The 22,497-nt window shown below is 37.1% G+C and overlaps 2 protein-coding genes across 3 annotated transcripts in view; one reads left to right on the top strand and one right to left on the bottom strand.

The window, feature by feature from the left end:
* Positions 1-22,497, top strand: part of PDSS2 (decaprenyl diphosphate synthase subunit 2) — a 306,498-nt gene that overhangs the window by 12,286 nt on the left and 271,715 nt on the right. The window lies entirely within an intron of this gene.
* SOBP (sine oculis binding protein homolog) overlaps positions 1-22,497 on the bottom strand; it is a 177,807-nt gene that overhangs the window by 140,830 nt on the left and 14,480 nt on the right. Inside the window, exon 2 of one of the 2 annotated variants that reach the window (XM_075202869.1) lies at positions 4,072-4,167. The exons of the other annotated variant lie outside the window; for it this stretch is intronic. Coding sequence (XP_075058970.1) covers positions 4,072-4,167 — 96 coding nt within the window. The remainder of the gene's footprint in view (positions 1-4,071; positions 4,168-22,497) is intronic. 2 annotated transcript variants of the gene reach the window in all.

The following is a 22,497-nucleotide window of genomic DNA, read 5'->3' as shown; positions in this document are numbered from 1 at the left end:
GAAAACTTGTGTCATGTAATCAGGACACAATTTAAATCTGTGCTGCCCTAGGCCACAATTAGTAAAGATACTTCAATTCATAACATTACATTTTAACAACTCTATGTAATGGTTTTTGATGAGATAAACAGGTAGTACTCACCATCAAGCAAAAACAAAATATAAATTACTTAAACAATTTTCCCCCCATTATTAAAGCTGCACTGCAACTTAGGAAAAGTTTGGAAAACATAAGTGAATGGAATGGATTTTACAATCAAAGTAGTAGGAGAAGTGACATTATAGCACATCACTATATACTGGACCACTTTGACTTTACCCTGAACAGAGTGCAGCACTAAACACTAGACAGATATGTAATGCACATGTGTATGCAGCTTTAGACAGCTTTATTTTCATTATTGTCTTAATAGAAACGTATTGCAAACAAACATGAACAAACTGGCTTATGCCAAGTCTTTGGGCCTGATTCATTAAGGATCTTAACTTAAGAAACTTCTTATTTCAGTCTCCTGGACAAAACCATGTTACAATGCAAGGGGTGTAAATTAGTATTCTGTTTTGCACATAAGTTAAATACTGACTGTTTTTTCATGTAGCACACAAATACTTGATAGCTTATTAGTACACTGAAATTTAAAGTTGATATTTGTGTGCTACATGAAAAAACAGTCAGTATTTAACTTATGTGCAAAACAGAATACTAATTTGCACCCCTTGCATTGTAACATGGTTTTGTCCAGGAGACTGAAATAAGAAAGTTCTTAAGTTAAGATCCTTAATGAATCAGGCCCTTTATGTTTATGCAGAACTCATAGTGAACATCAAGTTATGTCAAGCAAAATAGCTGTCAATTGAGAATTGCTAATAACTTTTGGAATTGTGCTGATGGCATAAGTACACTTCTTGAGATGTATTTACCCTTAAATTGTTAATGGAAATATTGTATCATATAACCACTGCAATGACTTCTTTATTTAATCTGCCATTAGGTTTGTAAAATGTAAGAAGGCCAACAATATTGGCACCCTTGCACTTTTTTCAAATAATTCACAATTTCCCTTAACTATAAATTGAAATTAACAACAGTATTTGGTCTTCGCAATTCTCTTTTAATATTACAGAACCTTTGTTTTTATTCTAAATTCATTAAGTAATACTGTATCATCATTAACATTTATTTATATAGCGCCAGCAATTGGGAACACATTAATAAAACAACACTGGGTAATACAGACAGACAGGTAAGAGGGCCCAGCTCACAAGCTTATAATCTATAGAACAGTGGGAGATTGATACATGAGGTAAAGTGATCCATATTGTGATCCATATTGCATATTGGTCCACCCAAATTGCAAAGGGGAAAGTGCTGGAATTCTGTAGCGTTCAAAATAATATATACGTGTATGGGAGATGTGGGTGGACCTGGATTTGGTTGGTATATCATCAGCTAATATAAGCAGAAAGAGAGAATGATAGGAAAGATGACTGTAAGATATGTGACCTTTTATGACCTGGCAATAAGATGAGGATGTTACAGTGACTGAATACAAATAGGAAAGCAGTTCATGCGTATTAATTAGAGGGGAGTGGAGTGGTGAGGGGACAATGAGGACAGAGGTGTGTGTTGCAGGGACGGTGAAGGATGATATAGTCCTAAATATAATGCCATGAAAGGAGAATGTGAACAGCATATGAATTTACATTAGAAAATGATAAAACAGATGGCAAGATTATTGACACCATAGACGATATATCTGGTAGCACAGCCGTTGGTCAAAATATCTGCAATCAACCTCTTTCTGTAGCCATGGGTGAGCTTTCTGAACCTGTCTTCTGACAGTTGGTCCACTCTTCTTGTGCAAACTATTCCAGTTCTCCCAGTTTTGAAAGGTGCCTTCTCCCAACTTCATTTTTCAGATCTCTCCACAGATGTTCTTTGTAATTTGGATTAACTGCTGGTCACTTTAGAACAGTCCAGCACCTTGTCTTGAACCATTCCTGGATACTTTTTGAAGTAAGTTTGTGGTCATTGTGCTGCTGGAAGACCTATGACCTTTGACAGAGACCCAGCTTTCTGACACTGGGTTCAACATTGAGCTTCAAAATGACCTGGTAATCTCCAGAATTCATGATGCAATGCACATGTTCATGGCTCCCAGTGCAGATGCAGCACAGCTACCCCAAAACATCACCCTCCTCCATGGCTAACTGTAGAGGAGGTGGTCTTTCCTTTGAACGTTTAATTTTGCTTTCAGTAATGTGCTCTAACAAACAGTTTAATTTGGTATCATCTGTCCACAGGACATTCTCCCAGAAGGGTTTTTTCCTGTTCAGGGGTGTTTTGTCAAAATTCAGTCGGGCTTTTTTTATGTCTCTCTCTCGGCATCAATCTTCATTGAGGAAGGGGTCACCACTGGGGCTCCCAGAGCAGCGCATTGTAAATTGATAGGGTCATAAATATATGATCTCACTAGCTGTTTAGCTAATGATTTTCTTTATTTTAATGAGCTATGGGTTCCATAGCAAAGTTCTTTTAATGCAAGCCTAAGACAGAACTACTTTATAAAGAAAAACTGAGGCTAATGCATAATATGCAGAATAGAGTGCAAAATGCAGGTTCTTATTAATTTATTTGGTGAGAAGAATATATTGATTATAAGCCACCCAAACAAGTAAATAGATGAAAACATGCTCAATGCATATAGGTAGCCTTGTATCAAATACAGGCTTATCTGGAAATCCTGAAGGGATGTCATCCCAAATTGGATCAAAAACTGTAGAGTTACTTCTTGGGGTGGATCCCAGTAGCCAAACAATATAGTGCAAAATACAGGGAAAACAAAGTAGAGTAAAACCGTAACAAATACATTCTCATATTGCATAATTGTAATAGTGGTTTAGTCAGTCAAGTTGCTGTAAATAGAAAGTTTCTTAATGTTTCTCTTCTCCCAGATGCATGGCATTATAAGACCCTACAGCGCATGCACTGGTAATGAGAGAATTAATTTATGCTAGGAACTGCAAAGAACTTGTAAAAATCCCTATTAAATGTAGAACATGGTGATATATTACCTAATTGCCTACATATTTATTATGATTCAAAAAAGTGATATTAAAGGGGAAATTGCTCCATAGTATAAAATGCGAGACATCTGTTTATGAAAACTACATGGGAACAGGCTAACTATTATTAATTGGAGGGAGGGGTCTGAGTGTCTAGTGTAAGGTTGCTATATAAAATACATAGTGAGTACAAATACCTGCCATAATTATATACCAAATTCATACCTACTAGATAAATAAATGAAATAGTGACGGGCAGTATAGAAGTATATCAAGAACATTTCCAAAACAATGAAATAAATAACAGTATACATTAAAATAACAGTACTGACATAGTCATATCTGAAAATGCATTAATGTATAAAAAAAGGAACCTTATATGGTGCATTTGTTGTGTATTAAGTTATACTCTTTTGAATGGATATACTGTATGTTTACAAATATAGTATGAATAATGGAGAAATACAAGTGAGTTTCTGATTCTAAAAAAATCGAAGATAAAATAAGCAAATGCAGAATTTCCTTCAAATGAAAGTAGTTATTTTGTAGCTTTTATTCAGCTGATGAAGATAAAAATAAAAGGTATTTAATGCAAAACTCCAATACTGCTAATTTCTTCTGAGGATTGACCTCTCTGCTTTTTAGTGTAACCAGTTCTATAGCTTTGAAGATTAAAAGTCAGCAATCTGTATTATGATGTGATAGAAAATGTTAAGGAACTGTTTCTATCTTTTATTTAGAAATATCCGTAACATGCTCTTGTATTCTGAGTTCCTATAATCATTTTGTCTTGTCAACATATGTAAGGCTGCAAAGACATTTTAACAAGAAACTTAGTGAGAGGCTAAGGCAACAGATATAAGTTTTAGGGGTCTCTTTATCAAGACCCCCTCTGTTTAGAAAATTATCTATTGGTCATTTTATAAAAAAAAAATGTCATCGGGACAGCTGAGCGATGCTCAGATTCCCGGCAACACTGGCCGGACACGGTAAGAGGAGTCTTACCTCTTGAAAGGCCAGTCTGGTGTCAATCTGCGCATGTGTGAGCCAGCTTCCCAGCTCTGGTATGCGCACTGGAACTTGGACTTCCAGTTCCGATTTCTGTAAAAAAAAGAATAAATAATGTTAAAAAAAAAAGTAAAAAATAGAAAAAAATGACTATTAAAAAAAAAAGAAAAGAAAAAATGCCTTATTTTAATAATAAGGCATTTTTTTGTTCTGTCCCCCAACTAACCCCATCCTGAGATGGCTTTATCAATCAGAGGACAGTGGTGATACTTGTACTGGCTTCCCCAGAGGCCCCAGCAAAGGTTACAGCTTACGACAGACTTCACAAGCCAGGGGGTTTTCAGTAATTAGGGAAAATCCCTAAATCTAAATCTAGGGATTTTCTCCTATTGATTGAGAGACCCCTTTATCATAAAAGTAGTTTTTTTTAGCATAATCATTAAAAGTTTTATTTGAGTTATTAGAATATTTACTAATATCAATACCACAAGAAATGCATTTAATAAATTCGACGGTACAGAATTGGAACTGGAGTTGAAAGTCGATATTGGAATTGACAACTTCTTCATATACACTACACAAAGTATGACAATGAATATTTGTGGTAATGTTATGTCTCTAAATGTTTTGTTTTGCTATATTGCTGATATATATAATTAAGAATTATTCTTTGTATTAAGCCAGTTGGTCTCTTCAGTCATAGGCATCAGATAATTTGACCTTGCAAGTCTTTGAATGTCTTGTGTGTCCTATAAACTATTTGAGGTTTATTCGGTGGTGAGGTACCTATTATGGGATCATCAGCAACAGTAATGGTACTTTATTTTTAAACGTTTCATTTTCTATTTTATTTTCCTTTCGAACAAAGTATAGTCTGTGATAAATGTACAATCTTGTTTAGAATTAGATTTAGACTTGTATTTGAGAAGTATATCTCTATTAATACTCCTTATGTTGTCTTAAATAAGGGGTTCAAGGGTATCCCTTTTCTCCTAAACTTTGAACATAAATCTGTAATTAGTTTTCTAATGTATTAATACCCTAATCTTAATAAATTAAGAAAATGGTAAATTAATTTTATACTTAACGTAGTGACAGCTAGAGAAGTGCAGGCAGTTGTGTTTATTTATGTAGATCTTTGCCCATTTTATTTAATTTAAATCAATGAATAAACTAACACACTTAATCCCTTTGCTAAAACTACCTGGACTTTTGTAAGTTTAACTTCCTGAATCACACTTAGAGCAAATGGGCCCAGAAAACAAGCTGGAGCAGCAACATTTACTTGACTAAAACATCAATGACAAATGATAATATGTTGATGGGGACGATTCCACTCTTAGGGGCGTATTCAATTGTCAGCGGAAACGCCGAAAATCCAGCGGTCCGCGCACTATTACCATTATTACGGTAATAGTGCGTGGAAAAACAGTTAATACGATAATTTTCTCACTAGATTTCAGCTCGCAGCTCCCTGAGCCGCGAGCTGAAATCCAGCTAACTACTACCGTAATAACGGTAGTAGTTTTAACGCCGCGGGATCTCGAAACAATTGAATACCCCCTAAGGGGCATATTCAATTGTCTGTGTTTCTTGCAAAAGTAAAACAGCGTTAAAACTATTACCGTTATTACGGTAATTCTAAGCCGGATTTCAGCTCGCAGCTCGTAATAACGGTAATAGTTTTAAGTAACACGGACAATTGAATATGCCCCTTAGAGCCAAATGCACATTCACAAAACTAAACCAGCTTACCCCAATTTTAATAAAGCATATACAAACTTAATATTAAAACCAGGGAACGACCCACAAATTATGTCTTCATGAAAAAAGTACAAGGGTGCCAATATTTTTGTTCACAACTGTATCTTCCATTTTTGGAGTGATACCATGTACTTGCTCCTGCGATTCTTTCATTTTATTTCTATCAGACTCAATGGTTCAAGTGGAAATTTAGAAATGGCGGTAAGGTAAATGTGAATGGAATGAAATCAGTAGGAAAAGTGGTGGTATGGCATACTACCATGTACTAGCCCTCTTCAACCACTGATCAGACACCATTAGAATCTTGCTCTAATTATATCAACTGTGGCTTCAGTTGTATGTAATGGAGATAGGAACATTTGCTGTATTTCAATTAACAGCTTAACAGAGTTTTAGTGGAAGGTCAGGGCCAGACTTAAAAAGGTTTTTAACTTTTATGCCTCATTTATGAACATTTCAATTTTGGAGTTCAGTGGACTTTTAAGGCATTGGAAGTGGCAATGAAAAAGACAATAAAACAAGGTGCTAGGTTAGGTGGGAAGCACTGGGAAGAGGTACAGAAAGAAGAGGGAATAAGGCAAAAGCAAGAAGGATGAGTGAGTTAAGAAAAATGAGAAGTGATGCAATACCGAGGGGAGATAAATAGGTACATTGGGCAGTACTCAAGAGATGAAGCCTGGAACCACCATGTGTTCAAAGTTTATAATCTAATGTGCTTTAATGTGAACAAAATGATGGGTAACTATGAACTCCCCAGTAAAATATATCTAGATTAGTCAATCACAAAAGTACAATTCATTTTTTTACATTTTATTATTATTTTTAAAATTAGTACCTGTTTTCATATGTCCACATACACATATTAATGAATCAAAAGTATGGGACATGATTTATAAAGAAATATAATAATTTACAAATTAGAGTAACATATTTTTTTTATATAAAATGAACATGTGCCTATGGAAAAACCACAGTCATCATATAATAATATAACACCCTCTTTGTCAATTATACCCTGGGGTAAAAGTATCAAGCTGAGAGTTTTTCGGCGTGATTGAAAAGTGGAGATATTGCCTATAGCAACCAATCAGATTCTAGCTATCATTTTGTAGTATGTACTAAATAAATGATAGCTAGAATCTGATTGGTTTTTCAAACCCGCTGAAAAACTCTCAGCTTGATACATTTACCCCCCAGTCTTAGTTTATTACGGTGTTTCTTCAAAACTGTAAAGTGCTTTGTATAGTCTACAGAGCCCCAGCAAGAACAGCTGCATGTAGCAGCACCATGGGGTCCAGCTAGGGGAGGAGCACATTAACAATATCTCTCCTGTATGGGGTTTATTTACTAATTTACATAATACTGCAATATGTTCTTTATTTGCATGGCTTCTTCATTACACAAGAAGAGAGTGTAGCACAGGCTGAAGATCCAGATGTTTGCTGTTGATTGATTCAGAGATTCGGCTCACAGCATTTCATGAGTATTTTAAAACAAGCGCATTACAAGCTGCCCATAGCTCTTCAATAAAACTCTCTGGAAAATTTTCCATAGACCCTTTTGAAAAGATATGTATAGACTCTTGGATTCAGGTAACAGGGAAGTACGGTCTATGCAGACCTTTTAAAGGTCAATTCCAATTTCTTCAAATAGTCTAGTTTAAACATAAATCTGTGACCCTGGGTCTGAGTCATTAAGGACAGCAAAGAAAAAAAGGATTAAGTTTGCTCCTGGACAAACCATGTTAAAATGCAAGGGGTGCAAATTTGTTTATTATTTTGCACAATGGCTGCTTTTTCATGTAGCACACAAACACTTGACAGCTTTATTTTTACACTGAAATTTAAAGTTGATCTAGGACATGCCCCACCCCAGCTATAAATCTGTCACCAAATTTTAAATGTATGCCCATCCCCTCAAAGTAGGCAGGAGCTTTAGCACAGGTAAGTGCTACTGTATGTACACTCTACTAGAGAGTGTACACTGATCATCCAAAATATTAAAACCACTGACAAGTGAAGTGAATAACATTGATTGTAATGTTATAATGGCACCTGTCAAGAGGTGGGATATATTAGGCAGCAAGTGAACAGTCAGTTCTTGAAGTAAATGTGTTGGAAGCAGGAAAAATGGGCAAGCGTAAGGATCTGAGCGACTTTGACAAGGGCCAAATTATGATGGCTAGATGACTGTGTCAGAGCATCTCCAAAACAGCAGGTCTTGTGGGGTGTTCATGGTATGTAGTGGTTAGTGCCAACCAAAAGTGGTCCAAGAATGGAAACAGGCACAGGATATAAGGATACCAGGTTTGCTAGCCCTCCCCTGCGAAGATACCAGGTTTAGCTGAAAAGCAGGTGACGATGGATAGCAGGTACAATTGGAGAACTGCAGGTACAGGATACCAGGTTTAGCTGAGAAGCAGGTGACACTGGATAGCAGGTACAATTGGAGAACTGCAGGTACAGGATACCAGGTTTAGCTGAGAAGCAGGTGACACTGGATAGCAGGTACAAGTGGAGAACTGTAGGCCCAGGATACCAGGTTTAGCTTAGAAGCAGGAGAGGCTGGCTAGCAGGTACAATGGAGAACTGTAGTTACAGGATACTATGATACCAGGTTTAGCTTAAAAGCAGAAGACGCTGGCTAGCAGATACAATTGGAGAACTGCAGGTAGAGGATACCAGGACATCCGGTTTAGCTTAGAAGCAGGAGACACTGGCTAGCAGGTACAATTGTGCTGCAGATACAGAATATCAGGATACAGGGAGTCAAACAATACCACAACTGAACAGGACATGAAGATTTGGCACCATTTGAAGGGAATGGGTGCCTTAAATAGATCGGAGAGGTGAGTAGGAGTCTATAGTTGATTATCAAAGAAGAGAAAAGACAGGTCTGTACAGAATCCTAGATAGCGCCTTCCATCAGAACGAATAACTATCACCTCCGGGGAAGACAAGCATGTCAGGACCCCACATGTAAGTTGAAGGGTCCATGCTGTGTTAGGGTAGAGGAAGCCAGCCTGAGAATGAGCACTCTAGTCTCATCTTGTCTTAGCTTTCAAGTCTATCTGTCATACTGCACTGTACTTGCTCTGGGTTTAGCTTTCTCTATACTTACAAATGCCCTATTGAGTGGGCAGGAGGACCCCTGCCTGGGAGAGAGAATAGAGCACTGAACTAAATTTTCACTTCTGGATGACGGCACTAAGTAGTAAAGCAATAAAATAATGCTAGAAGACCTGGAGACAGGTCAGCTTTGACTTAAAAAGTATAAGCAATAAGAACAGAGAGCAAGGATTGTATCCAATATACAGAATAAAAGAAAGTGTACTAAACAATTGGTTAATTCTAAAACTAAAGATTGTAAAATACCTCCAGTAATGTGCCACATGTCAAATGCTTAACAACTTCAAAGATCAGAAAATATCAAAATATCCGTTTAGCTTTAAATACATTGTAAAAACTGAGATATATAAAATACTTATGGCACTGAAACATGCACCAGCATACCCATGGCTGCCCAGGGCCATCCTGGCACTTGGAGAGCCAATGTAACAAATAACACATACACACTTTTGAAAAACAAAACTATAAAGAAAAATAACGTTAATGTTTTACAACACAAACATGGCAATTAATATTTTTTGGTATTTTACTAGTGTTAAATTCTGGCTCTGTCCTGAAACTTGAGGAGAACAGCGATGAGTAATTAAGAACTCCTTGTTTGTTCTTTCTGCTGAAGCCAAGTTCCTAAATAAAGTTTTACCTTAACATCAGGTAAATTAACTTTTATTTTACAGTGTGTCTCTATTACTGTGTAAGGTCTACAAGCAGAAGCCATTTTTATGGAGCCTAAAATGCACTGCAACCTATGTAAATAGCTCAGCCACTGTGGCTTTTGCATTGGTGGTAAATTTGATTGTAACAATTGATTACCAAGTGGTGAGTGGGACTTAGAAGTGCTGGTATAACATACTATTCCACTTTGACCACTGACTCAGAGATCAGAACTGAAAATTAGAATCTCACATTTCCTGGTGTCATATATTAATGGAATGGGTATACTTCCCACAGAGACCGAATCTAAGAATTAGTTGGAAGAAAATTAATTTTAACCGCAGAAATATGTCCAAACAAAGAATACTATACATGTTCCAGAATTCTAGGTTTCTGTACAAGTTATGAACTAGTGTAATTATATTTATACAGATCATTTTGATACTTCATCAAATTTATAACCAAGTATTCTAGTGTATTCTTCTGCCCCTTGAAAGAAAAGTGGGACTTGAAAGAGTAAATATTTTTTCAACATGTGAATTGATCATTAGGCTGTTGAGACAAAAGTACTTCATATATACTGTATATATATTAAAAAAAACAGCATTGCTAAAAGAAAAGCTGACTAACTGCTGAAGCTAAATAATCTCCGTAAAATTTCCCCGACAAATTAAATCAATTGGTTTTTGTAGAGCTTTAAATATGTGAATTAAGAAGAATTACATGCTTCATTTCAAATAATCAAACAGTATAAGTAAAACCCTGGTCAATAATTATAAGCTAATTATAAGAAAGTAAATGCAGTGTTCTCCCCAGAAAATGTTACCAGCCGGGTGGCATTAATAAGCAAGCAGCTGGGGCCAGTTGTAATACTTTGCAATAATAATGAAAAAAGTTGGAGGTTATTGCCCACACCTCCCAGGACTGGTCAGACTGGTGCTCAGTGGTCTAACACACACTGCTGGCTGTAGTGCTCACATAGTGACTGTTCTAATAGGAGAAACAATGGTTTATTCCAGTGTAATAGGACTCTGTTGGGCTCCAAGAGCTGGGTGACAAGTAAAAACAGCCAGGTGGAGAACCCAGGAAATAGGTGCTGGGGAGAACACTGAAACAATTTGTCTCCGACACAAATTTTCCAAAGTATTGCAGTAGACTGGCATCACTCACATGTCAATGGCTAGGAAGGAGTGGTGGTCTGATTGTCACCTAGTGACAATTTTTTTTTTGTCACATCATATGCACATTAACTTCACCTCTAAACATTCTGCAGGTAGATACAGCTCTCAATAACATATGCAGCATTGTTACAGCTGAAGTTCTTTATAATGCTACATGTGACGGGGAAACCACATTTCTCATGCACTGCTCTTTCTCACTACTGGAGCATCGAACATATGATTTTCTGGCTAAAAAATTGACACCAGCATTAAGGTAATTTTGTGGCCATATGCCTGTAGGTTTCAAACGACAAAAGACACTTGTGTTAGGTTATCCCCATTAGGAGGCATGATTTCCATTCATTCAAACACACTTCATTCAAACTAAAGTTCATTTAGTGCAGTATTTATAAGGTATGCTAAAGTCATGTTTTCACATGCTATATATATACCTTATGTACTTTTGTGCAGTTTGCAGTTCTTAAACAGTGCCTCAGATAATGCACAACATTTTACATACACAGGCGTATACTTATGGGGGTTTCCAGTTGCCTGGAAACCTCCCCTCCCCTGGGACAAGCCACTTCAACGAATGTGGCCACAGATCGGATAGATCCGCTTCTTTCCTTTCCTCTGTGCTTCCACTGCTGATAGCAGATATGTGGGGCGCCACTCAAATAAAATGGTCTTTCACCAGCTGCTTGCCGGTATCATGCTGTGAAAGCCATAAGGAGAATTCAGCTTATTGCTGGCTGTGTCAGTTGAACCAGCTGCAGGGCTCCTGTGGAATTCAGCAGAAGCAGACTGAAACTTACAGTGCCAAATTCAAGAAGGTAAGTGTGTGTGTGTGTGTGTGTGTGTGTGTGTGTATGTGTGTGTGGTGGGGGGGAGGGGGGTAGTGCTCTTAATGTAGTGGGGTGGGGGTGTGGCTATAAATTTCATTGTTATTGTGGGGGCTAAATTAACATTGAATGGGTGATATTAATTATTAGTGGAAACAATTGATTTGGTGGTGGAGGCTATTTAATTTAACAGTGAGCTTGGGACTATTAATATAAGGCTGGGGTGCTATGGGGCTATTAATTGGATGTGGAGCTGAGTTTGGGGCAAAGGAGAACAATTATTAAATGTGAATACTAATTATTTAATGATGGAGCTGTTTGGGTATATTTATTAGATGTGAATACTATTCATTTAATGTGTAATGTCTTGACTGTTTGGTGGGATAGGTTTATTTATTAATTTAATACTATTAATTTAATGTTGGCACTGTTTTATTGGGAGTGTGGTCATTTATTTATTAAATGGGAATATTATTTAATGTTGGAGTTGGTTGAGGGTAAAAATGTCCATTTATTACCTGTGAATGCTATTAATTTTATGTCAGAGCTTGTTGCAGGTAGGTATTAAATGTGGGTGCAATTGATTTAATGTTGGGGCTGGTTGACAGGAGTGAGGCCTATAGTGCTTACTTATTGCTAGGATTTTCCATATATCATGTACCTATCGTTTTTCAAAACAGGGGCCCAAAATTCCAGGATCTAGACAAGCTCTAACAGAGCTTATGACACCTGCAGTCGCAGGTAGTAAAATTTGCAAGAACAGGTAGATTAGGGAGATTGCGGCGAAAGGAATTATTTTATGACAAAACAGATATCACATTACAAACTGATATGCAACAAGAAAATCCTAGAAAGAAAAAGAGGACAAACCGGACCCCACAGCCGGAACACAACCAAACTATAGCTCACTATATAGACTGTTTCAGAACAAAAGTTAAATCTAAGATTTTGAACACCACAAAGGGACACACAGTCTCAATGTGGAGGAGAGGAAGGCTATAAAATCATTAAAATCTAAAAACAATATCATAATTAAACCAGCAGATAGTAATTATGAACACATCAGATTACATTCAGGAAGCATACAGACAGCTCTCGGATAAAAAATACTACACTCTGATTATGGAAAACCCCACCAAACAATATACAGAAGAACTTATAAGGATCATAAATAGTTTCAACACAGTATCATCCTCTCTACTAGAGCTTATACCGGACAATCCCAAAATGGGATACCTTCTACATGTTACCCAAAATACATAAAGAAGGCAATCCAGGGAGACTAATACTTTCTGGTATTGGGACCTTAGCGGAAAATATTTTTGGCTGGATAGAGAATGTTCTAAAACCCTTGGTGAGACGAACACCCAGCTATAACCAGGAAACCACAGATATTCTCTGCAAACTTCCAGCCATGGGTCCACTACCAGAAGGCTCAATACTGGCAGCTATAGATGTGGAGTCTCTGTACTCTAACATACCCCACAAGGATGGCATAGCCGCATGCCAACACTACCTTCAAAAAAACAGTCTAGCCACGGAGTCGACCCTGCAGCTGATCAGGTTCGTACTCAATCATAATTACTTTTCTTTTGGGAAAGACATATACCTGCAGTGTATGGGAAGTGCCATGGGTAGTAAGAGGTCACCTCAGTATGCTAATCTTTTCATGGCTAAACTAGAGTAGGAATTCTTATCAACTTGCACAATGAAACCTCTAGCATTCTTCCGTTATATTGATGATTTGTTACTAATCTGCATATAACAAAACATACATATACGGGGCGCTAATATATATCAATTGTCCGGTCGAGATGCTGCTATCCAAAGCAGGATCTGGACCTGCTAAAATAGGTAGAAACTAAAAAACTGTGAAGGATAGCGCAAAAACTCTAATCGGCACAATATTTAATAAACACAAATAAAAATCCAATAAGAATGGATATCAGTATGGACTAAAAAATATATGTACAATGTTATAATGCACACTAGTGTTAAATATAATGATTCAATAATAAAGAGTACATAAAACGCTGACTGTGCAGCTCATAGATTGCCACAACAACACCTGGTATCAAAGGATATGTTGTAATGAAAAATCTGCCTGCGTTCAGGAACACCAGGGCCGTAACTAGGGCTGTGCGACAGGGGCGATCGCCCAGGGCGCAACGCTGAAGGGGGGCGCAATTTATCAATATTTTAGGTTCATTTGGTTAAAATTGAGTGCTAGGGGGGCGGCATTTGTCTTTCTCGCCCCAGGCGCTAGAATTCTAAGTTACGGCTCTGAGGAACACCACATATAATAAAGGTCAAATGTCAATATAATCCAGATAGATTCATAGGGCGATTCCACAAAGATAGGTGTATGTGTGATATCGCTCTCCTTATGGTCACATATATAGATATGCAAAACCTAAGCGGCATAGAACAATTGACAGTTTGTAAAAGAGCTTCGATTCCCAATGATTGCCGGGCTTAATGATTTGCACTCTCCGCTTGTAGATCTCCTATTTGGATAGGGAGACAATTAGCCAACACGTGGCATAAGTTACGTGCAAGTCTGTAACTACAATTTGTGAGCCAGACTTAGTGTCCTCCGTTCTTTGCTTAGGAGTAAGCCCGTACAGATTCGGACCAGACCAATTACAACCGCATATGCGGCAATGATTATGAAGTCCTACCCCAGGGTATGTAGAGCAGGTTTCCGGATCTCCAGAGCTCCGCAACTCCAGTGTGCATTAGTCAGTCCGTGCAGTCTGCCTGACGCGTTTCTCGGCACTCCGTTGCCGTTTCATCAGAGGCGATAGATAATTGACCACTGTTGGGGGAGTCGTCATATACTCATTGAATGCGGTCATGTGACCGTTATATATGGGATTCTCGGTTTGGGGCGAACCTGGTCCTTTACGGTCGCTACATTGACAACCTCTTTTTTATTTGGGATGGCGACCTTTCCACCATGAATTTGTTTTTTGATCACTCTAATTCCAACTCATTCAGACTTGTTTTACTACCTGTTTCCATCCAACAACTGTTAATTTTTTGGATATCAATGTTAAAATTATTGATAATCAAATAATAACTACTAATTATTCTAAAGAGGTGGATTCCTTAAGCTTTCTCCACTATAAGAGCAATCACCATAAGCCCTGGAGAGACAATATTCCCAGGGGTCAATTTTTACGTGTCAAAAGAAACTTCACGACCAGAGGAATATCACATACACTCTAAGAGACTCTATAAGGCATTTCAAGATCAGGGGTATCCTGATTCCATCTTGGATAAGGCTTTACGTGATGTCAAAGAGATCGATAGATCAAATCTACTGACCCAATCCGTTAAGAACAAGGATATTAAGAAAAACACTAGAACACTGTCATTTGTCACACAATAGAACTCTGCAGCAGGAGATATCAAGAGAGCCATTAATAAGAATGCATCCTTATTGAAATTAGATAATTTTATAAGTCAAGATATTAAGATCAACAGTATTGTGGTTTTTAAAACATCTAAGAACCTCAGTCTATTTAAACATTTTGACAAAGATAAATGCATCCCAAAGCCTAAATAATCTGCTGAAAGATGGCTCAGTAGGCCTAATGGCTTTTACAGGTGTGGGAAATTAAAATGAATTATATGCAACTATAGCGATCATAGAGCCAGTGAATTTTCCTCTTTTACATCAGACACGAGATTTCCCATCAAAAAAGTTATGGATTGTCAATCCACTTTTGTAATCTATCTTATCAATTGTGCCTGTGGAGTCCAATACGTAGGACGCACTACTAGATCTTTAAGCATACGTTTTATGTAACACAGACGCAATATACTGAATAAAGTCAAAACACACAGTTTGTCATCACACATCAATACTTGCCAAGGTGGCAACCCTTCAGGTTTAAGAATAAGGGCAATCGAACATATAGAAAATACAAAGAGAGGAGGGAACAGGTTCAATTTATTGTGCAAACGCGAGGCGTTTTGGATTCTTAAACTTGATACCTTGGTTCCACAAGGCCTGAATGACAGTCTAGAGCTTAACAATGTCCAGTGATATATGTTTTATAGTGGTTGAATGATCGAGATCCATGATGACTAATCTCTATTGATATATCTATATGTAGAAAGTGCCAAGTTGGCAATCTACTTATATTTAAAGAACCACCTAGCTCCATTTCCTTTTGAATGTTAAATCTCATTATTTTCTCTAAATATAATACGTTTATTTATATCAGCACCTTAATGAGGTTTACTCATATTCTATGTACTCTTAGTCATGTTATAATGGGAGTTGTCTGTATTCCTATCAATATGTGTATATTACAATCATATCAGACATCTTGGACATATTGCCTCGACATTTAGGCTTATGGTTATTTTAATGCTCTTTATTTTTTAACATTTTAAGTTTAGTATATATTTGATCATTTTTAGATCCAGATAGCTGCCAATGATATATAGCGGCCTATTGTGATGTGTCATGTCATATTGGCCGAGCACTATGTTGTTGATTCAAAGTGGCAAAAGCTGTCATATTTATAATTTGTATAAAATGTTTGTTATTTTACAGATTTACCACTCTGTTTAATAGTGTATGGTTTTATAACATTTGATTGTCTTGAGATTTTTACAGCTGCTAATACTATATATTGGCTTACTCCAAGATGTGCTAATTTTTGTTCGCCTAGCAACATCACGTTGTTTTGGAGTGGGGCTCTATTAGAACAAAAGCTGATACACTCACACTGTGCATATAGTGTGATCTATTCATAATTTTATCGTTATGTTTAGTGATGTACAACATACTCTATTCAGTTTTTTATAAATGAATATGATACTATACCGGCTCAATAGTCACATGAGCGCTCTACTCCATATAGGTCAAAATTTAACACATGACCGCATTCAATGAGTATATGACGACTCCCCCAACAGTGGTCAATTATCTATCGCCTCTGATGAAACGGCAACGAAGTGCCGAGAAACGCGTCAGGCAGACTGCACGGACTGACTAATGCACACTGGGGTTGCGGGGCTCTGGAGATCCGGAAACCTGCTCTACATACCCCGGGGTAGGACTTCATAATCATTTCCGCATATGCGGTTGTAATTGGTCTGGTCCGAATCTGTACGGGCTTACTCCTCAGCAAAGAACGGAGGACACTAAGTCTGGCTCACAAATTGTAGTTACAGACTTGCACGTAACTTATGCCACGTGTTGGCTAATTATCTCCCTATCCAAATAGGAGATCTACAAGCGGAGAGTGCAAATCATTAAGCCCGGCAATCATTGGGAATCGAAGCTCTTTTACAAACTGTCAATTGTTCTATGCCGCTTAGGTCTTGTATATCTATATATGTGACCATAAGGAGAGCGATATCACACATACACCTATCTTTGAGGAATCGCCCTATGAATCTATCTGGATTATATTGACATTTGACCTTTATTATATGCGGTGTTCCTGAACGCAGGCAGATTTTTCATTACAACATATTCTTTGATACCAGGTGTTGTTGTGGCAATCTATGAGCTGCACAGTCAGCGTTTTGTGTACTTTATTATTGAATGATTATATTTAACACTAGTGTGCATTATAACATTGTACATATATTTTTTAGTCCATACTGATATCCATTCTTATTGGATTTTTATTTGTGTTTATTAAATATTGTGCCGATTAGAGTTTTTGCGCTATCCTTCACAGTTTTTTGTTACTAATCTGGACTGGCTCTGAAGATGAGCTGCTGACTTTCCATAAAAACTTCAAAAAATTTCACCAACCATTTGACTCACTCTTAACTACTCACAATCTCAGATACATTTCCTGGACATGACCCTATACAATAAAAACAATACTATACAAACATCAGTATATCATAAACCTACAGGCTGCCCAGCATATCTGAGATGGAACAGCTTTCACCCAGGACATATAAAGAAGTCCATCATTTACAGCCAAGCTCTGAGATACATTCGGATTTGTTCAGACAGTGAAAAGAGAACACAACACCTAAAAAATACATTCCTACAACAAGAATACCATCCAATAGTTATAGATGAACAGATCCACAGGGACATAAGGATCCCAAGGAGTAGCTTCCTGGATTACAAACAGAAGGAGGTTAACAGCAGGGTGCCCCTAGAGGCCTGATGAAGGGACCTCTTTGCTCTGAAAGCTAGCAAATATAATAATTTTTTTTTTGGTTAGCCAATAAAGGTATCACTCCTATAATACTTTTGTCTTTTTTGACAAGAAAGTATTTAACATCACATAGATTTTTCTGGCTAACACGGTACTGCAATAATAATTTTTAACAATTATTTTTTTGCTACGCATCAAGAACAGGTAGGAGAGAGTAGGACAGTCTGCCAACTGTCCTGAATCTGGTGGGACTGATTTTGGGTGACTGTACTGCTCAGGCAGGACTTTATCCAATCGGAAGGGGTGATGAAGAGGTATGCCCCTACTTGGTAAGTTGGATTTGCATGCACCCAACACTAGTGTAGGCAGCATTACCCCGTGTATTTCTAGTGGATGTGTTTGGGTTGGAAAGGGGCCTAATAAAATTATAACCATGACCCCTTCCATGATAGCTCATGGCTTGGAAATCCCCCTCGAGACCAATAGCATGTAAGTGGTAACTTATATACTATGACACATGTACACATGCACATGACATATGTCCATTTTTCGCAAGCATTAAAGCTGGCTACACATCTATTGTGCAGATCACACGACTGTTCAGATATTGCAAAAGTGTGTACTCTCTCACATTCATGTTTTATTGTACCAAAACACATCACATCTGTTGATTTGGTTTTCTAACTTCCTAAAAATCACGATCAATGATGCATCGATATCGGGCAAGTGTGGAAATGTCTATGCACTCAGGACCCGCAGTGTAGGCAGATATCTGTAGAGTTTACAGAGTCACAATCTTCTCAGCAGATGGTTATGAGAGATGAAGATAACAGATCTGAAGGTAAATTTTGTAGGAATGTACGTGTGAATCGACATGCTCTCTCAAATGTTGATGAAGTAATTGCATAGCTATGTATCCAGCTTAACATTAAAAATGAGTATGTGTTTCCCATCATTAAAATTTAATACAAATTCTAAAGGTACACGACACACAGATTACAAATCCTTGCCATGAAGTGTTTACAATCTATGTTGAAATATACATACAAAAATATGAAGAATGGAATAAGTTCACAGGGGCGAGCAGTTAGTACATTTACTATGAAATCAATCGAAATTGTACATTTTGAGAAGATTGGCAGTGGAAGCATGCTGAACAACAGTAATTGTGGAGTTCCACAAAGAAAGATAATGTGTTGTACATATAACATTAGACATTGACACCACTGAAATGAATAATCCATTTCTGTGCTGTTATAAATCAACAGGAGGAAAAGAGTTAAGTCTTAGGTAAATTAATACAGCCATACAAAGCAAACCCAAATGTGAAGTAGGAAATATACAAGAAAGCACATGGAATGAAATGGTATGAAAATGGGGCATAGAATTATAAATATAACGGAATAAACACACAAACACACAAATATATTTCTGGCTGCACTATGTCGGCTGGCATCTTAAAATATTTATCGAGTGACTGAACTTAGGACCACACAAGAATGCTGTAGGAAAATGCATACTTAGGTTTGTTTGTACTTTTTTAAGTTTAAGTTCACTAAATTTGTCTCAGACACCTAGGAACAAACATGACTTGAATGTTATTGGATCCATTACTTCATTCGGCTGCAAAAATATGTAGAGTATTATTTCCCACAATATAAGCAAAATAAAATTGATCAAAATGCTAGAATTTCTGTCACAGCAATGACTAAGAAAATATAACAAAATAGATCAAAATCAAGCATTTTAATGAAGTATATAAAGTCAGACTAACTCCAAATTGGATGCCTAGAAGACTTTTCCTATTTTTTTTAAGCTCAATCAATAAATAATAACATGTTTGAAATTACATCATGCATCTATCAATATGAAAGGATTTGCTGCAGAATATTAAAGCCTCGTGAAATTATCTCATTTTCAAAATCGGAAGCAACTTCATATCCAACCCTTAAAGAATACACTCTTACATTCTAATGTTAGTCACACCCTACTACCTCCCCAACTGAGCTTGTATGTTCTCCCCATGTTTGTGTGGGTTTCCTCCGGGTTCTCCGGTTTCCTCCCACACTTCAAAAACATACTAGTAGGTTAATTGGCTGCTATCAAAATTGACCCTAGTCTCTCTCTCTCTGTCTGTCTGTGTGTGTATGTTAGGGAATTTAGACTGTAAGCTCCAATGGGGCAGGGACTGATGTGAATGAGTTCTCTGTACAGCGCTGCAGAATCAGTGGCGCTATATAAATAAATGGTGATGATGATGATAACTGTGCTATACTCTATCTCCAAAAACACATCCCCCTAGTAGTCATAGCCAATGTCATAGTCAAACCCATACCAATTATCCAATTATCCCAGATTGTTTACCAGATAGACAAAAACTGATGAAATCCAGGTCCACTGAAGTGAATGTAAAACACCAGCTTGTCACACACGATCAGTAAAAAGCTATCTAAGCAACAAAGCAGTATTTTTCTTACCAGATATAAACCACTAAGATACATTAATGAAAACACTCCTAGAGATTTTCTGAGCATTGGTCATCGGCAGAAATATGCTTCTTCTATAATGCAGGTGTGACATTACCTGCAATTTTATATTACTTCTTTATATTACTGCTGCCAACAAATATGAAAAATACATTCAACACTAGAAAGCAGGCTGTTAGTTTACATGCTAGTATGTCCTATGAGCTGCTGTAAGCACCAGGAATTTTATCATTGTAGCCCATTCATTGCCAGGATAGGAGCATTTTCTTGAAATAGTAATTGGACAAATCAAATGGTTATTGAGAAAGGAGGGGGGACACTGCGGAGGAGAGAACTAGTTTTGTAGGTAGGTCACCTATTTTACACCTGCCTAATCTGCATGATACTTGTATCAGTTTTATAGACATAACAGATTAGTAAAGCCATTTTTGTAGCTTAGTGAGGCTAGCATGACTGCTCATCAATCACTATGATTCAACAGTGCCAGAGTTGTCCAAAAGAGCTTTGTGCCCTAGACGGCTGCTGTAACTAACCACTAACTAGACTAATCCTGGAATTCTGCTAGTGAATAACGTACAAACATTTCCTTACTAGTGCAACATAACATTTTCAATGATTGTTTTGCTGGTAGAGTACCAAATTATCTCCCCAGATTTGTGGCAATGTACAAAGTAATTTCATATACTGCAATTACACACTTATAACATCTATGAACATACTTCAGTTTGTGTCCCTTTAATTATTCTGGATTCTAATAAACTTTCTGGTAACTGTTACTTTTACTAAGCTGTTGATATTAATTTATTAACAAAGGGAACTGTTATAATTGCAGGACTTTTAATTGAAATTGCAATGATTTAACTGGGCTTAGACATACAGGTTGGAAATGAAAAGATCTGTTATTCTCTATTCTGTGGTGAAATGGTTGGATACATCCTACTTGTGTGGCCCTCTAAACCAAACTTTAGCAAACATTGCCACAGGAAAATTCATGGCTAGTCAAGGGAAGCAAAACATTACTGTTTTTGGCATTACTTATAGTGGAACTAATAAAATTAAATAACTTATTTTAAAACTCCAAATAATAATTGAAATGTTCTGCTCCTCTAATCTATTTTTTAAAAGTAGGATCTATAAACTGATATCGGAGGTTAAAAAAGATTTTTCATGGCATAGCGCATCACTATACTATATATGCAATTGTGTGCATTTTCCAACGCCCATCTATACACAGCTGCATGCCCCCAATGAGCAATCTGATAGTCATTGAACAGTCATTGTGGCTTTGAAAATGGAACTCAGCGGTTTATGTCTTGCATAAGCGAAAGTGTCACTGCAAAGCTTTTGTATTAACACCCTGGACCTCTCTCCACAGTAATATAAACTTTTTTGTTTTTCTCTTAGTATGCTGTGCACTTAACCCTATTTTTTGTTTTCTACAAAACTTCTACCCTGCGTCTTTTTTCAATTGACAGATTTAATTTTGTTATTTTCTTTAAAATACATTGTTTTGCATGCCCATGACATACATTACATGTATCTAGATTGGATGAATTCACCAAAAACTACTAATTTTTGCCAACTCCGAGTGTAAGTTTGAGGTCCATTTGCACAGCTAGGAAGCCTTCAAATAATTTATCTCTTTCCACTGGCACCTTATTTTATACATGCTATCATTGAACCCATCATTAAAAACCCTCTCTTGACCCTTCATCCCTTTCCAGCCATCAACCGATCTCACTTATTCCCTTCTCATCAAAACTACTTGCACTCCATTTAGAGTTGCCATCTTACCTTTCCTCACTACCTTTTACAAACTGGTTTCTGATCTCATCATTCCCCTAAAAACAGTTATTAATGTAGCCGTCAACTTACTCCTTGGTAAAATCCAGAGGTCCTAGTCCATAATTATTCTGTTGCACCTATCTGCAGGCTTTGATGTGGTTGATTACTCTTTGCTTCTCCAAACTCTCTTTTCTTTAGGAAACCAAGGTCTTAGATTATCGTAGATTTTCATTCTATATCTCTGAGCAGACCTATTGTGTCTCCATTTTTAGCTCTAGTTGCTGACTTCGTACTCTCTCTGTCAGTGAACAACAAGACTCTGTCCTTGGACCAGGAGCATTTATGGAGACTAGAAAGAATTGTACCTTTTCAGCTGTTGCAATTGTTACTTAATTTTTTTAAAAAAAATATCTTCCACTAGTCTTGCAGATAAATATTGTTCTCTTTTGTGACGATCTACA

This window comes from Mixophyes fleayi, chromosome 3 (genome assembly GCF_038048845.1).
Source record: "Mixophyes fleayi isolate aMixFle1 chromosome 3, aMixFle1.hap1, whole genome shotgun sequence".
In the NCBI taxonomy this organism is placed as follows: domain Eukaryota; kingdom Metazoa; phylum Chordata; class Amphibia; order Anura; family Limnodynastidae; genus Mixophyes; species Mixophyes fleayi.
Note: the sequence above shows the minus strand (reverse complement) of the source record. Positions and strands in the feature narration are given on the sequence as shown.